This window comes from Ambystoma mexicanum, chromosome 7p (assembly GCF_040938575.1).
Source record: "Ambystoma mexicanum isolate Mex_15411 chromosome 7p, UKY_AmexF1_1, whole genome shotgun sequence".
Lineage (NCBI taxonomy): Eukaryota > Metazoa > Chordata > Amphibia > Caudata > Ambystomatidae > Ambystoma > Ambystoma mexicanum.
In genome coordinates, this window is record NC_090939.1 from 88,329,934 (window position 1) to 88,347,746 (window position 17,813).

At 47.6% G+C, this 17,813-nt stretch overlaps 1 protein-coding gene across 1 annotated transcript in view; it reads left to right on the forward strand.

Annotated features, from left to right (window-relative positions):
• HGD (homogentisate 1,2-dioxygenase) overlaps positions 1-17,813 on the forward strand; it is a 280,992-nt gene that overhangs the window by 252,878 nt on the left and 10,301 nt on the right. The window contains exon 13 of the mRNA XM_069635841.1: positions 16,248-16,429. Coding sequence (XP_069491942.1) covers positions 16,248-16,429 — 182 coding nt within the window. The remainder of the gene's footprint in view (positions 1-16,247; positions 16,430-17,813) is intronic.

Sequence of the window (17,813 nt, forward strand, 5' to 3'; positions counted from 1 at the left end):
TTAGCACTTTTACAGATGGTAAGTGGAGAAGGGCTATCAATTAGGCATGGGGGATGTAGGTGGGAGGTCCAGGGGTGTGGGGGTCTCCCCGACATTTTCGGCCGTACAGTAAAAGATGCACAGTAATCGCATAGATCCGGCTCCAAGTACCGAACTCATAGTCGGGAGCAATAGGAAACACTTGAGAACTGTGGGGACCCTTGAAACTGAGACTGAAACCTGAGGAGAAGAGACCCCGAGAACGGTGAGGAATAAAGTGCAGGGCCCCGTTAAATCCCGGAAGTGCAAGCGGACGATTTGTGTGGATTTCACGGCAGAAGCTTTGTTGGGACACTTTGCTTTCACGGGAGACATTTTCTTTTGGATCCGTTTTCCCAGAGCGCTACTTCACCCAGGAGATGCACCATCCTAACAACGTGTAGTTTAATCTGTTCAGGCCATTCCTGCGCATGTTTCTTAATAAAACCCTTTGTTAACCCAACCCTGCTTATCGATCAGTGATCAGTGTCCACTGTGTGACAGACTCTAAGGGTGGACACAAAGGCAATGCCAGAGAGACACACACCACGAGCAGGGTGCTCATCGAAGGCATTCTGGATGGCATCGCCTGGGTCCAGACCGTGTGTTTTAGTGTACAGGACTATCGTCCTTGCCAAAGGTGTTTCCCTGCTGTCACAGATGGCCTCAAGAACACACCAGCTATCAGAGACAGTTCAGGAGGTTGCTGTTGGTGCTCTTGTTCAAGGGAGGTTTGCCTGGTGGCATTTCAGTGCTGGACTGCCCTTGTGCACGGAACAAAGACTGATATGCAAATAGGTATTCATTCTTTGTGAACAGTACAGTGAGCTAAAAGCGATGGCTGCGGACTCTCAGAGTGGGAAAAAAACACAGAACAGGTTATCATGCTATGATAGGATATGATATGATTGTTTATTTATATAGCGCCTATACACAATGTGTTTCAAAGCGCTTCAAGGCAAGGGAGGAAACAAGGGAAAATACAACCACATTCTTACAGGCCATGAACAGGATGTGAAATTAACTATCGTACTCGGCCTGACGACATTTCAGATAGTGCAAGAGCTAAGATATAGATAAGGAAGGGAGGGGGAGAGTGGGAAGGAAATGGAAACAGACAGGCGACTACCGTACTAGGCCTGACGACATTTCTGGTAGAGCCGGAGAAAAACAAAAGGTGAGGGAGAGGGGCGCAGAAAGGGAGGGGAGGAACAAAACTAGCGACTATCATACTAGGCCTGATGACATTTCAGATAGTGCTGGAGGGATGGTGGGGAGGAAAAAAACAGTAGTGGGAGGGTGGAGGAAACAGACGAGGTTGCTATCATATTAGGTCCAGGGACAATTCTGATATAGTAAGTGCATAGAAGAAAGTAAGGGGAGGAGATAGGAAAAGGGAGAAGGGAAAGGAGGAGAGAAAAGAGAGTAAGCAGTCAAAAAGAGTGGAGAAGCAAGAGTGGAGAGCGAAGACAGTTGCAGAAGTCAGTAGTAACACATAATGTTGCAAGCCAGGATACAAGATGAAGATGGGAACAGCATGATTCAGGGCCAGCATGAGTACAAGATGCAAAGAAAGTCCAGCATGAGAGTTGAGAAAGAGTGACGCAACGTGAATGAATGAAGTCCATAAAAGTCAAATCCAGCATTGGCCACAAGACAGTGATGGTGAAGGAAGGCACCAGGTGGGCGGGGCTTGCTAAGTGGTGAAAAAGAGCAGCAGGCAGGAAGGTACCAGGTGGGTGGGGCTTAGGCCAGGTGACCTAGATCCACTTGCACCTGCTCCCCATCTGCAAAGGAAAAGAAGCTGGAGGGCTCCTTAAGTAGGGAAACAGAGCGGCAAGCAGGAAGGCACCAGGTGGGCGTGGCTTGCAAAGTGGTGAAAAAGCGGGAAGCAGGAAGGCACCAGGTGGGCGGGGCTTGCTAAGTGGTGAAAAAGAGTGGGAAGCAGGAAGGTACCAGGTGGGCGGGGCTTGCTAAGTGGTGCAAAAGAGTGGCAGGCAGGAAGGCACCAGGTGGGCGGGGCTTAGGCCAGGTGACCTAGATCCACTTGCACCTGCTCCCCATCTGCAAAGGAAAAGAAGCTGGAGGGCTCCTTAAGTAGGGAAACAGAGCGGCAAGCAGGAAGGCACCAGGTGGGCGGGGCTTGCTAAGTGATGAAAAAGAGCGGGAAGCAGGAAGGCACCAGGTGGGCGGGGCTTGCTAAGTGGTGGAAAAGAGTGGCAAGCAGGAAGGCACCAGATGGGCGGGGCTTGCTAAGTGGTGGAAAAGAGTGGCAAGCAGGAAGGCACCAGGTGGGTGGGGCTTGCTAAGTGGTGAAAAAGAGTGGCAGGCAGGAAGGCACCAGATGGGCGGGGCTTGCTAAGTGGTGGAAAAGAGTGGCAAGCAGGAAGGCACCAGGTGGGTGGGGCTTGCTAAGTGGTGAAAAAGAGCAGCAGGCAGGAAGGCACCAGGTGGGCGGGGCTTAGGCCAGGTGACCTAGATCCACTTGCACCTGCTCCCCATCTGCAAAGGAAAAGAAGCTGGAGGGCTCCTTAAGTAGGGAAACACAGTGACAAGCAGGAAGGCACCAGGTGGGCCTGGCTTGCTAAGTGGTGAAAAAGAGCGGCAGGCAGGAAGGCACCAGGTGGGCGGGGCTTAGGCCAGGTGACCTAGATCTACTTGCACCTGCTCCCCATCTGCAAAGGAAAAGAAGCTGGAGGGCTCCTTAAGTAGGGAAACAGACCGACAAGCAGGAAAGCACCAGGTGGGCGTGGCTTGCTAAGTGGTGAAAAAGAGCGGGAAGCAGGAAGGCACCAGGTGGGCGGGGCTTGCTAAGTGATGCAAAAGAGCGGCAGGCAGGAAGGCACCAGGTGGGCGGGGCTTGCTAAGTGGTGCAAAAGAGCAGCAGGCAGGAAGGCACCAGGTGGGCGGGGCTTAGGCCAGGTGACCTAGATCCACTTGCACCTGCTCCCCATCTGCAAAGGAAAAGAGGCTGGAGGGCTCCTTAAGTAGGGAAACAGAGAGGCAAGCAGGAAGGCACCAGGTGGGCGGGGCTTGCTAAGTGGTGGAAAAGAGCGGCAAGCAGGAAAGCACCAGGTGGGCGGGGCTTGCTAAGTGGTGAAAAAGAGCAGCAGGCAGGAAGGCACCAGGTGGGCGGGGTTTAGGCCAGGTGACCTAGATCCACTTGCACCTGCTCCCCATCTGCAAAGGAAAAGAGGATGGAGGGCTCCTTAGGTAGGGAAAAGAGCGGCAAGCAGGAAGGCACCAGGTGGGCGTGGCTTGCTAAGTGGTGAAAAAGAGCGGGAAGCAGGAAGGCACCAGGTGGGCTGGGCTTGCTAAGTGGTGAAAAAGAGCGGTAAGCAGGAAGGCACCAGTTGGGTGGGGCTTGCTAAGTGGTGAAAAAGAGCGGCAGGCAGGAAGGCACCAGGTGGGCGGGGCTTAGGCCAGGTGACCTAGATCCACTTGCACCTGCTTCCCATCTGCAAAGGAAAAGAAGCTGGAGGGCTCCTTAAGTAGGGAAACAGAGCAGCAAGCAGGAATGCACCAGGTGGGCGTGGCTTGCTAAGTGGTGAAAAAGAGCGGGAAGCAGGAAGGCACCTGGTGGGCGGGGCTTGCTAAGTGGTGAAAAAGAGCAGAAGGCAGGAAGGCACCTTTCGAGAGAGGGGCGCCTGCTAACTTTTTAGTATTTCAGGAGGTTTTATTTGTTTAGTTGTCAAGGAGCTCTCTAAGGACCATCATTCCAGGTCTAATCTATAGCTGGACCGTCGCTCCCTAGTCGGGGGTGATTCAGCCACAGGATGGTCCCCACTACTACACCCTACTATCTAAAGTCTGTGTTAATAAAGCTGATGGCCTAAAAGCAAATGCCCTGTCTGTCTTAGTCCCCCAGGATGACTTGGGCTGGATATCTGTTGCCTTACAGACACTTGGGCACCACTTCCCTCTCAGGCCCAACTGCTCCTCACCCTAGCTCCTGCTGTCACTCTCCCTGGTCTCCTCCTCTCCTCTCTCCTTCTCCATGCAACGTCTCCTCTTCCTCTCTCCACTGCCTGCTTCCATCCTCTGATCTTACCCCTTACTTCTCTCTCTCTCTCCACACCACTACTACTCCCCTCTCCACATATTCCCCTCTTCATAATACAACTACTCCGCTCTCTACACTACAACTACTACTCACTCCACCCACACCTTCTGTCACGCTCTACTCTCCCACTACTGTCACTCTTTCGAGCACATTTAAACGCCAGTACCACTCTCTCCCACCAACTAATACCCCACCTTGCACACACCTTCAATATGTCTCCTCCATACAGCTATGCTTTGCCCTTTCTCCATCTCGTCGCATGGTCGTCCTGCTCCCTTGACCTCACCCGAATAGCTCACACCATGTTGTTTCCCGTCCTCCTTCTTCCCACTCCATTGGCCAGCTTCCTTCGCTAGTTCCCCGGGCCAGCCAGTGACTGCTTGTTACCCCGGGGAGATGTTAGAAACATTAAAACATTCAAAAGAGTGTATTGTATTGTACTGACACTTGTAGAGCGCGGACAAGACCACAAAAGGCATCAAGGCACTGAGAGGGTAGAGAGGAAGGGAGCAACGAGGGATTAAACCAGAAAAGTCTTAAGACGTTTACGAAAGGAGAAAAAAAACAGGAACAGTTCGGATGTCAAGGGGGAGGGCATTCCACAGAGTCGGACCGAGCACAGAGAAAGGCCTTCCTCTGGCACGAGTCAGTTGAAAACGAGGAATACTACGCAGAAATTGGTTCGTCGAGTGAAGAACTCTGCCTGGTCTATAAGGTGTCAATCTAGATTGCAAAAACTCAGAATCCCAAACCATGAATGGCTCGATAAACAAGACCCAGGGCTTGAAGCTTAATGCAGCTTTTCACCAGGTGTGAGTTGGGGAAGGAGATCTTGGGAATGGGCCATTTGAGGGGCATTAAGAGCAAGACTTGCTGCACAGTTTTGAAGAATTTGCAGTCGCTGAAGCTGGAATTCTGAAGCCCAAGTAAATGCTGTTACAATAGTCGATTGACCCCATGATGGAAGCAGTAACATTTTTTGATCTGGAGTCAGGTGGCAAGAAAGGGAGAACCTTTTTCAGTAATTTGAGTTTGGCAGATTGCTGAGATTTGGGCTGCCCTAGAGCCAGAGGGCATACTTTTAAAACCTACATTTTCACAGTAGAGGAAGGTTCAGGGCAAGGGCCAAGAGAGAGGGGCCAGTAGTCGGTGGTCCAAGATGGTCCCGAGCAAGTAGAGCCGACCAACAAAATCTCGGTTTTATCACTGTTCAGCTTGAGTCCCTTTTTGGACATCCAGTCAGCAACTGCTGAAAGACAGTCCTTCAACTTCTGAGGAGGACCAGTAGAGGGGGCATTAAGTTTGAAGAGAATCTGTGTGTCATCGGCATAGGAAAGAAAATGTATACCGTGACTGCAAATTAATTTTGCAAGAGCCAACATATATAGATTAAACAAGAGGGGGCAAGGGCTGACCCTTGAGGGACCCCGCAGTCCAGGGTGGTAGAAGAGGAAGTAAAAGGCGGAAGAGAAACAGTCTGGGTTCGGTTGGAAAGAAAAGATGAAAACCACTTCAAAGGGTACCAGAAATTCCAGCTTCCTTCAGACAATGGAGTAGTCTGTGATGGTCAACAGTATCAAAGGCCGCAGAGAGATCGAGAAGAATGACTCTCCGTAGTCCTGAAGTAATGCAATGTCATCAAAAAGAGCCATCGGGATGGATTCAGTGCCCATACCAGGCCAGAATCCTGCCTGGAAAGGGTGAAGAAGATGGTGGGTTTCAAGAAAAACAGAGAGTTGTGGGGTGACAACCGATTCAAACAGTTTCATAACAGCAGGAAGAAGAAATATCGGTTGGTAGTTTTCCACAGCAGCAGGATCTAGGTGGGGTTTCTTCAGCAAAGGAGAAATTGTAGCATGCTTAAGCGAATGGTGAATGTATCCAGCGGAGAGAGAGTATTGAAGAGCTGCTGCAAATAAGGGGGCAAGTTTGTGAGAAAGAGATTGAAGAATACGCAGTGGAATAGGGTCAATAGGGGAAGCAGATTTGAGTTTAAGTAGGGCTGTAGATACTACGGTGTCAGTCACTGTTATAAAGTCAAAGGTGTTACGAGGGGGCACAGTCAAGTGGGGGCAGACATCAGAAGGATTAGTGAGAGCAGGTCTGTCAATGCATGTCTGCTCCTCAACTATACAAAAACATCTTTAAAAAAGGATGCAATATGATCACAGTGTGTTTGCGTAAGCAGCGTAGTGAGGGGGTGGGGGACGAATAGGGGTGGTCAGTTCCTTGGCGACCTGAAAAAGTTATTTGGAGGCGCAGGTAGCGCTGAGGATACAATTAGCAAAATACTGAGCTTTGGCATTTTTCATAGAACGTTGATAAATGCTTGAACATAAGTCAGTTTAACAGATGAGTCTGGAGAGCGGTGCCACCTGCGTTCAGCCAGTCTGCGTTTTTGCTTAAGTGTTCGTAGCACAGGAGAATACCAAGGAGTGGAATGTTTGGCACGAATGGCGGAAAGCCTAGAAGGGGCTAGAAAGTGCACAGTGGACTGTAGAGCCTCAATCAGGGAATCACAGGGATTAGCACCCATAAGAGTTTCAATGGACTCCGCAATAATATTAAGTGGGACATTCAGCCAGCGACGTTGAAGTTTCACTCAATGGTTCAGTCTACCTTTGGACTGAGGGAGGGAAAATGAAAAAGGTAGCAAAAAGTGATCTGGCCATGGAGAAAAAGAGGCGAGTTCCGGGACATTTGAAATAATGAGATCAAGCTGATAACCAGCAGAGTGAGTGGGTCTACGGTTGTTGAGAAAAAGACCACAGTCGGTGAGACAAGAAATAAACTGAGCATCTTGGAGATCAAGGGGATTATTAGGATTAAGATTAAAATCTCCCGAAATAATTATTTTTGGATTAATTAGAGATAGATCAGCAAACAATTGTGCAAGACTATTGAGGAAGTGATTAGTGGCATATCCTGGCGGGCGACAAGAAATAGGAAAATGTATAGAATATTCAGGAGAAACCTCACAGGAGTAGATGGTGATCAAGTTCAATAATAGAACAGTTGAGGGATTTTTTAAAATACAAAAGCGACTCCACCCCCATTTCTGGGGGCGGGACGGTCAATACCATACTGGGGGGGAGGGAGCATTTGGACAATATCAGGGCCAGAAGCAGGGTTAAACCACGTCTCTGTAATACAGAGGTTGTCAGACATTAGTTTGTCAAGAACGCAAAAACATCCTCAGATGGGCCACAGCGGATCGTGCATTAATGAGAAGACATCTGAGCACAACGGGAGGTATAGTGGTAGTCCTAGGTGTTTCCGGCAAGGGCGAGGTAATGAAACCATGAGGCCATATCATGTTGGGGGGCGCTAGAGTGACAAGATCTAGCGCCCCCCCCCCTTGTTCGCATGTGGGTCTGCCGGTCTCCCACAATGGTGTGGAACAACACACAAGCTCAGGATACTGTTAAAGGGCAATACCTCAGTGAATGGGTTTTTAGGAAGCGATCGTAACTCCTTCTTGGGTCTACAATGATATCAGCAATTTTTGAAAAAATAAAACACCAGTCCAGCTGTAAGGCTGCTGCTGAAGTCACACACTTTAGAATGAGGTCAATATCAGAGATAATGACTGCATTCCGAGCATCCTTGTGGGTTCAGAGAAGGCCATTTATGACTTCCAGGTGCTAATACCCCCCCTTTCATGCAAGGTGCATTTAATAATGGATTGAAAACTCGCCCCCGTTTGTTAGGCCGCTCCATCAATTGCATAGGCCGCATTTCTTATGAAAGGGACTTATGCATTTTAAGCCGTGCCAGACAATTCTTAGTTCAGACCCCTTAGTAAATGCTGTTTGATGAGCTGGGATTCCCATGCTCAATTTTAATACATGGGAGTTAGCACAAAATTCTTGCTCAAGGCTCCCGCGCCTGAACTTTCCAGAATTTAAAAAATGAAAGGCATGGCCTGATTATTTCTATTTGTAAGATGGCAAGCATAACAGCAGCTCAATCAGAAAATACTAGTAACATGTTCATTAGTGGAGTGGGGGGGGCAAGATTTGGGAGGAGTGAAGACGATTTCTTACAGCGCGTATTCCAGCTGAAGTAATCGATAACAACATTAATGATATTGTGTCCTTAAATAGTGCTTCAGGCCAGACTCCTCTTGGTTCTAAGCGCTGTAATAACAGGGGTTGTTAGGACCCCATTTTGAATGATACTGATCCACCAGATCAGTGGATTTTCTATTTATTTTTAGGAGCAGAGTGTTGCCTTTGCATTTGCTCAACCTCCAAGAACTCCCCCTTCTTAAAAAGAAGAACCTGGTATGTCTGCAGCGAGCGCACCCGATTGATCCTTACAGATACGCTTGAGTCCTTAAGGTCTGACGAAGGACTCAGTGGAAATGGGATATATAGAGAAGGATTAACAACTTATTCATTCATCTTTTAAAACACGCTTAATACGGGAGACCCATATTCGAACCTCTGTTCTCTGCGTTATCTTGCTTCCAAGACAAACCTGTTGCCCCTGAGCTGACCTTCCGGCTTCCCGAACTTATCATCACCGCCAGGATTTTACCTGCGCCTGCCACCTTAAAATATGCAAGGTTCTATGCCTGGTGACAGGCTGGACCTCCAATGTCATTGATGAACATAGAGTTCAGTACTCCTCATGCCTCCTGAATGCATGGAATAAGTAAACATGTCGGCAGAGGATCTGTGTTGGCCAACCTTCTGGGTAGGTCTTCTTTCTTGGCTTCCCTCTGGATAGGTTGCCTTCAGTCGGATCAATGCTAGCCCTAGCACCATGTGTGCCCGATGATTGTGTGGAAAAGGTGCCCTTAGTCTGCTGAGCATAAAGGTAGTGTCAGGGTTCCATGGCGAGATGCCTACAAGGAACATTTAATCCATTGATGGGCACAACTTAAAGTGCACACTCCTAAAGAATGACCGAAGAAATGACCCACAACGCGAGGGACAGGGGATGGGTTTCCCGTTTAAAGTCCACCTTACAACACAGTAGTCGACGGTTGTCCATGGCTGTAAACCTGGCTGCACGGTTGCAACGGTATGCAGGCTTTCCATCGAAATATTTTCCATCAAATCATTATCCATCGAAATTCATTCATTGAAGTGCTATTCCATCGAAAAGCATATTCATTGAATGATTTTTCATTGAATTTCCAACTCAAACATACCTTTAAAATAGATGTATGGATGTTTGGGTTGGAAATTCAATGGGTTGAGGAAAGGGTTACATTTTAAAATGGTGGTTGGGCAGGGGATCCCTGGGGGTTTGGAGGGGGCATTTGTGGGGGAACCCCCCTCCCACAATAAACAATAGACACCACCAGTTAGAGGGAGCTGTGCAGTGTTGAAATAGATTATATATTTCAGCACTGGACAGCTCCCTGTAACGTTATAACGTTATGAATGTTTCATCGAATTTCCATGCAAAAATGTAAAGTGTTTATATAACGAAACCCTAAACTTAGCACTTTATGTATGGCAATTCGATGGAACATTTTTCCAATGAAAAGGATTTGATGGAACGAACCCTCGATGGAAAAACTTTAATGGAAAGACTAGTAACCGGTTGCAACATCACGGGGAGGGAGACATGCAGGGGTGCGCCCTAATTGGGCAGTTAAACGGCCCCTGGCAATAATTATTCAGACAACTAGTTCACCATATGTCATGACGCAATCCCAAAGATTTCTATGTGATCACAGCTTCCTCTCAATCACACCCCAGGGGACCGAATAGGACTTGGGTAAAGGGTGCTGCTGCTCTTACATTGTAGAATTACATCATGCCCCAAGCACACCATCTCACATTATATAGAAGTAGTTTGTTTAATATCGATAGCAGTACAGACCCCGGGGGTACTCCACATGCAAACTGCCCCATTTACCATTACCTCAGGAGTATGGTCATTTAACCTATTTGGGATCAATGGCAAATGCAGGCCTGTGTGTTGATATTGTAGCAGGTAACTGATTGGTTCATCATTTGGTAGAGGTCCAGGTGCTTAATGAAAGTCACAGAAAACAAAGTCTCCATCATCCTGCCAGCTCCAGCGTACTTGGCATTTATGAGAAACAGGCAATATATTTTTTTTATTCTGTTTATAGCTCAATGAGCTTTATCATAATATAAATACAGATTTAGAAATCGATTAATTAATTCAACATTACTTACATAGAGCCTCATCACGAGTTGGACGGTAGCCTTTAAATGCGGTGGTAACGCTATTACCGCCGCATTTAAGGGTCCGCCCAAACATGAGTATGGCAGCATTTACCGCCAGCTCTAAGCTGGGGGTAAATGCGCCAGAAATACCACCAGCGGTAATTTCACCGAACATTCCTCATTGGGTCCAATGGACCCAATGGGGAATTACATTCACTGCCCAACCCGTGATCCAGCAGTAATACCAGCAGACAGGTGGGCAGTAACGCAAATACAGTTGGGCGGTATCCCAGCGGGGATACCGCTCAACTCGTGATGAGGCCCATAATCTTGCGCTGTGTTAATAACTTAAGCTGAAAAAAAAACAATGTCAGAACATACCAATGGTATATAAGGCGCTATATAAATGCAAAATAACATAACATAACATAACACAAGACAGCAAGAACAATATACACCATAAATAAATAACTAAATAAACACATGCCATACTAATCTCAGTCCCATAGAGTGTAAGAATTAATGAATCATAACACAAACAATATCAAAATAGTAGTAGCAGCAAATAACCTAGTTATACTGTCTAAATAAATAGAAAGAGAGCAGTAAATGGACAAACTTCCCAGGCAGGTGTTGTACACCATGAGCAGGAATCGCTGGGAAGTTTTCAAAATGTTCCAGTTATTGATATTTCTTTCCAGATGTTAAACAAAGCAATATGCATAGATTTGAGTTCAATGTTCAAACAGTACCGCTAAAAGCTTTCGCTCTTAATACTGTTATAGTCGGCTGCATAAGAACCCAACATCTTCACATATAAATGGCCATACTCTCCACATTCCATCAGTAGATGTTGAGCGGTTTCCTGAAATCCGGCGAAGCTACAGAAACAGGCAATATATTACACTGCTGTCTCCTGGGTTTATACACTCTCACTACACAGTAGCAAATCCTGAAAGAGCGACAGGACTAGACATCCAGGGTGCAAAATTTGCACTTGCAACTTGCCATTCGCTAGCGATAATTGACTCTTGCCGAGTATGAAATGGTGGGCTGTCTGTGTATATGTAGAATTGGGCTGGCGAGTGACTGTTTATGGCCGGCTTCTAGCTTGCAACTTGCCATTCGCTAGCGATAATTGACTCTTGCCGAGTATGAAATGGTGGGCTGTCTGTGTATATATAGAATTGGGCTGGCGAGTGACTGTTTATGGCCGGCTTCTAGCTTGCAACTTGCCATTCGCTAGCGATAATTGACTCTTGCCGAGTAAGAAATGGTGGGCTGTGTGTGTATATATAGAATTGGGCTGGCGAGTGACTGTTTATGGCCTGCTTCTAGCTTGCAACTTGCCATTCGCTAGCGATAATTGACTCTTGCCGAGTATGAAATGGTGGGCTGTCTGTGTATATGTAGAATTGGGCTGGCGAGTGACTGTTTATGGCCGGCTTCTAGCTTGCAACTTGCCATTCGCTAGCGATAATTGACTCTTGCCGAGTAAGAAATGGTGGGCTGTGTGTGTATATATAGAATTGGGCTGGCGAGTGACTGTTTATGGCCTGCTTCTAGCTTGCAACTTGCCATTCGCTAACGATAATTGACTCTTGCCGAGTATGAAATGGTGGGCTGTCTGTGTATATGTAGAATTGGGCTGGCGAGTGACTGTTTATGGCCGGCTTCTAGCTTGCAACTTGCCATTCGCTAGCGATAATTGACTCTTGCCGAGTATGAAATGGTGGGCTGTCTGTGTATATATAGAATTGGGCTGGCGAGTGACTGTTTATGGCCGGCTTCTAGCTTGCAACTTGCCATTCGCTAGCGATAATTGACTCTTGCCGAGTATGAAATGGTGGGCTGTCTGTGTATATATAGAATTGGGCTGGCGAGTGACTGTTTATGGCCGGCTTCTAGCTTGCAACTTGCCATTCGCTAGCGATAATTGACTCTTGCCGAGTAAGAAATGGTGGGCTGTGTGTGTATATATAGAATTGGGCTGGCGAGTGACTGTTTATGGCCTGCTTCTAGCTTGCAACTTGCCATTCGCTAGCGATAATTGACTCTTGCCGAGTATGAAATGGTGGGCTGTCTGTGTATATGTAGAATTGGGCTGGCGAGTGACTGTTTATGGCCGGCTTCTAGCTTGCAACTTGCCATTCGCTAGCGATAATCGACTCTTGCCGAGTATGAAATGGTGGGCTGTCTGTGTATATATAGAATTGGGCTGGCGAGTGACTGTTTATGGCCGGCTTCTAGCTTGCAACTTGCCATTCGCTAGCGATAATTGACTCTTGCCGAGTAAGAAATGGTGGGCTGTGTGTGTATATATAGAATTGGGCTGGCGAGTGACTGTTTATGGCCGGCTTCTAGCTTGCAACTTGCCATTCGCTAGCGATAATTGACTCTTGCCGAGTAAGAAATGGTGGGCTGTCTGTGTATATGTAGAATTGGGCTGGCGAGTGACTGTTTATGGCCGGCTTCTAGCTTGCAACTTGCCATTCGCTAGCGATAATTGACTCTTGCCGAGTATGAAATGGTGGGCTGTCTGTGTATATATAGAATTGGGCTGGCGAGTGACTGTTTATGGCCGGCTTCTAGCTTGCAACTTGCCATTCGCTAGCGATAATTGACTCTTGCCGAGTATGAAATGGTGGGCTGTCTGTGTATATATAGAATTGGGCTGGCGAGTGACTGTTTATGGCCGGCTTCTAGCTTGCAACTTGCCATTCGCTAGCGATAATTGACTCTTGCCGAGTAAGAAATGGTGGGCTGTGTGTGTATATATAGAATTGGGCTGGCGAGTGACTGTTTATGGCCGGCTTCTAGCTTGCAACTTGCCATTCGCTAGCGATAATTGACTCTTGCCGAGTAAGAAATGGTGGGCTGTCTGTGTATATGTAGAATTGGGCTGGCGAGTGACTGTTTATGGCCGGCTTCTAGCTTGCAACTTGCCATTCGCTAGCGATAATTGACTCTTGCCGAGTAAGAAATGGTGGGCTGTGTGTGTATATATAGAATTGGGCTGGCGAGTGACTGTTTATGGCCGGCTTCTAGCTTGCAACTTGCCATTCGCTAGCGATAATTGACTCTTGCCGAGTATGAAATGGTGGGCTGTCTGTGTATATATAGAATTGGGCTGGCGAGTGACTGTTTATGGCCGGCTTCTAGCTTGCAACTTGCCATTCGCTAGCGATAATTGACTCTTGCCGAGTATGAAATGGTGGGCTGTCTGTGTATATATAGAATTGGGCTGGCGAGTGACTGTTTATGGCCGGCTTCTAGCTTGCAACTTGCCATTCGCTAGCGATAATTGACTCTTGCCGAGTAAGAAATGGTGGGCTGTGTGTGTATATATAGAATTGGGCTGGCAAGTGACTGTTTATGGCCTGCTTCTAGCTTGCAACTTGCCATTCGCTAGCGATAATTGACTCTTGCGGAGTATGAAATGGTGGGCTGTCTGTGTATATGTAGAATTGGGCTGGCGAGTGACTGTTTATGGCCGGCTTCTAGCTTGCAACTTGCCATTCGCTAGCGATAATTGACTCTTGCCGAGTATGAAATGGTGGGCTGTCTGTGTATATATAGAATTGGGCTGGCGAGTGACTGTTTATGGCCGGCTTCTAGCTTGCAACTTGCCATTCGCTAGCGATAATTGACTCTTGCCGAGTAAGAAATGGTGGGCTGTGTGTGTATATATAGAATTGGGCTGGCGAGTGACTGTTTATGGCCGGCTTCTAGCTTGCAACTTGCCATTCGCTAGCGATAATTGACTCTTGCCGAGTAAGAAATGGTGGGCTGTCTGTGTATATGTAGAATTGGGCTGGCGAGTGACTGTTTATGGCCGGCTTCTAGCTTGCAACTTGCCATTCGCTAGCGATAATTGACTCTTGCCGAGTATGAAATGGTGGGCTGTCTGTGTATATATAGAATTGGGCTGGCGAGTGACTGTTTATGGCCGGCTTCTAGCTTGCAACTTGCCATTCGCTAGCGATAATTGACTCTTGCCGAGTATGAAATGGTGGGCTGTCTGTGTATATATAGAATTGGGCTGGCGAGTGACTGTTTATGGCCGGCTTCTAGCTTGCAACTTGCCATTCGCTAGCGATAATTGACTCTTGCCGAGTAAGAAATGGTGGGCTGTGTGTGTATATATAGAATTGGGCTGGCGAGTGACTGTTTATGGCCGGCTTCTAGCTTGCAACTTGCCATTCGCTAGCGATAATTGACTCTTGCCGAGTAAGAAATGGTGGGCTGTCTGTGTATATGTAGAATTGGGCTGGCGAGTGACTGTTTATGGCCGGCTTCTAGCTTGCAACTTGCCATTCGCTAGCGATAATTGACTCTTGCCGAGTAAGAAATGGTGGGCTGTGTGTGTATATATAGAATTGGGCTGGCGAGTGACTGTTTATGGCCGGCTTCTAGCTTGCAACTTGCCATTCGCTAGCGATAATTGACTCTTGCCGAGTATGAAATGGTGGGCTGTCTGTGTATATATAGAATTGGGCTGGCGAGTGACTGTTTATGGCCGGCTTCTAGCTTGCAACTTGCCATTCGCTAGCGATAATTGACTCTTGCCGAGTATGAAATGGTGGGCTGTCTGTGTATATATAGAATTGGGCTGGCGAGTGACTGTTTATGGCCGGCTTCTAGCTTGCAACTTGCCATTCGCTAGCGATAATTGACTCTTGCCGAGTATGAAATGGTGGGCTGTCTGTGTATATATAGAATTGGGCTGGCGAGTGACTGTTTATGGCCGGCTTCTAGCTTGCAACTTGCCATTCGCTAGCGATAATTGACTCTTGCCGAGTAAGAAATGGTGGGCTGTCTGTGTATATGTAGAATTGGGCTGGCGAGTGACTGTTTATGGCCGGCTTCTAGCTTGCAACTTGCCATTCGCTAGCGATAATTGACTCTTGCCGAGTATGAAATGGTGGGCTGTCTGTGTATATGTAGAATTGGGCTGGCGAGTGACTGTTTATGGCCGGCTTCTAGCTTGCAACTTGCCATTCGCTAGCGATAATTGACTCTTGCCGAGTATGAAATGGTGGGCTGTCTGTGTATATATAGAATTGGGCTGGCGAGTGACTGTTTATGGCCGGCTTCTAGCTTGCAACTTGCCATTCGCTAGCGATAATTGACTCTTGCCGAGTAAGAAATGGTGGGCTGTGTGTGTATATATAGAATTGGGCTGGCGAGTGACTGTTTATGGCCGGCTTCTAGCTTGCAACTTGCCATTCGCTAGCGATAATTGACTCTTGCCGAGTAAGAAATGGTGGGCTGTCTGTGTATATGTAGAATTGGGCTGGCGAGTGACTGTTTATGGCCGGCTTCTAGCTTGCAACTTGCCATTCGCTAGCGATAATTGACTCTTGCCGAGTATGAAATGGTGGGCTGTCTGTGTATATATAGAATTGGGCTGGCGAGTGACTGTTTATGGCCGGCTTCTAGCTTGCAACTTGCCATTCGCTAGCGATAATTGACTCTTGCCGAGTAAGAAATGGTGGGCTGTGTGTGTATATATAGAATTGGGCTGGCGAGTGACTGTTTATGGCCGGCTTCTAGCTTGCAACTTGCCATTCGCTAGCGATAATTGACTCTTGCCGAGTATGAAATGGTGGGCTGTCTGTGTATATATAGAATTGGGCTGGCGAGTGACTGTTTATGGCCGGCTTCTAGCTTGCAACTTGCCATTCGCTAGCGATAATTGACTCTTGCCGAGTATGAAATGGTGGGCTGTCTGTGTATATATAGAATTGGGCTGGCGAGTGACTGTTTATGGCCAGCTTCTAGCTTGCAACTTGCCATTCGCTAGCGATAATTGACTCTTGCCGAGTATGAAATGGTGGGCTGTCTGTGTATATATAGAATTGGGCTGGCGAGTGACTGTTTATGGCCGGCTTCTAGCTTGCAACTTGCCATTCTCCTCGATTCCCCCAATATATGAATAGATTTGCATGGATGAGTCATTATATAAGCAGTATTAAAAAAAGTATGTCAACATTTGGTTTGATTTCCAGGAAACTGTATGAGCGAGTTCATGGGACTGATCAAGGGGCACTATGAAGCAAAGGAGGAGGGTTTCCAGCCCGGCGGGGGCTCCTTGCACAGCATCATGACCCCCCATGGCCCGGATAAGGACTGCTTCGAGAAGGCAAGCAACACCAAGCTGGTACCCGAGAGAGTGGCTGACGGAACTATGGTATGTGAGACCTCGTATGACCTCACTATTGGTAAACGTGGTGTCGTTGGGAGGAGGATGGTTGAGGGCGTGCCCTTTACAAGTTCTTCTGTTGTCCAAAGATCCTACATATGTGTTGGCATATTCTCGAATACGGGCCAATATGGGAGACCTGCAGGTGAGGCACTAAGAAAGCAGCGCAAAACCCCTGCGAGCCAGACTCAGTGTGTAGAAGCCAGTGCACTGAGGGTGTTTACAGGACAGCGGCTTAGGAACCTGACAGTGTCAAGGGCCGGGAGAAGCGGGATGGGAATCTGGAAGCACCATAGTAGTGTGTCAAGTATAGGAACACAGCGGATAGGTTAGAAAATCTCGGAGAACCTTCCTGCAGCGCTCATTGAATAGTCGTCCATCTGCAAGCCACACTATTCCTGGGGTAAGGGATCCCAGTAGCCCCCTTACATAAGTCACTAGAATAAGGTCTGGCTTTTTAAATTGAGTCATCTAGATACTATGCAAGAACTGAAAATATTTAACAAATGATATCTGGCCATGCCAGACCAAGGTACAAGAACAACACTCAAGGATGCAAGACCGTCTGCTAGGGACAGCCATCAGCAAATACAACCCAGCATTCCCGGTTAGACCTCTCTCTGGCCTTCGGTTCAACTTACCACCAGGCTGCTAATCGAGCGGCTTATTTGTGTGGCTCATAAGGGGCCCATTGGGGAAAACAATGCTTGACAGCCACAGTCACAGATGCCCGCTTGCTTCCATTTTGCTGAATAGAAAACAGTGTTTCAAATGGGGCTTCCTCTCAACTGCCCACGTCAGTGTCCTGTGGGTTTCCATAACTATCCCGGCTTCCACCCTCTTGCTCAGCATCTTCATCAGTCCTCTTTGTGATTTCCTAATTCATTGTGATGTCAGATTCCATGTCATCTCCCATGTGCTCTGTGACCCCAACTTCATGAACTGGATGGCGGGAGGCCTAGAAACTGTGCACACATCTTTCATTTCTGCAAGATCAGGGCAATAAAAATTGGTACCCCGTCCCCACCTCTCAGCGCTCGCTCTGGCCTACCCCCCACAGAACCTCAGCCCTACCCGAGTGTTAGTTCCATTGTGTCCAGCGAGGAATGGAACCTTTATCCCAGGTTCATGATGGATTGTGGAATACCCTTCTGCCTAGCCCCAAAATATTTCTTCATGCCCGCAAGTTTTTCAGGCTCCATACAGCAGTTTTGTCCATGTTTACTCAATATTTGTGGGTGATGAAGACTCTTTCAGATTTGTTACTATGTCAATGGGTGCATTCTTTGCAAGAGGTAGGTTATGATCTTCCTCGCATGGCCAGATAGAGCCTTTGAAAAACTACTGCAGTCATGTGATTTTGCTGGTACAA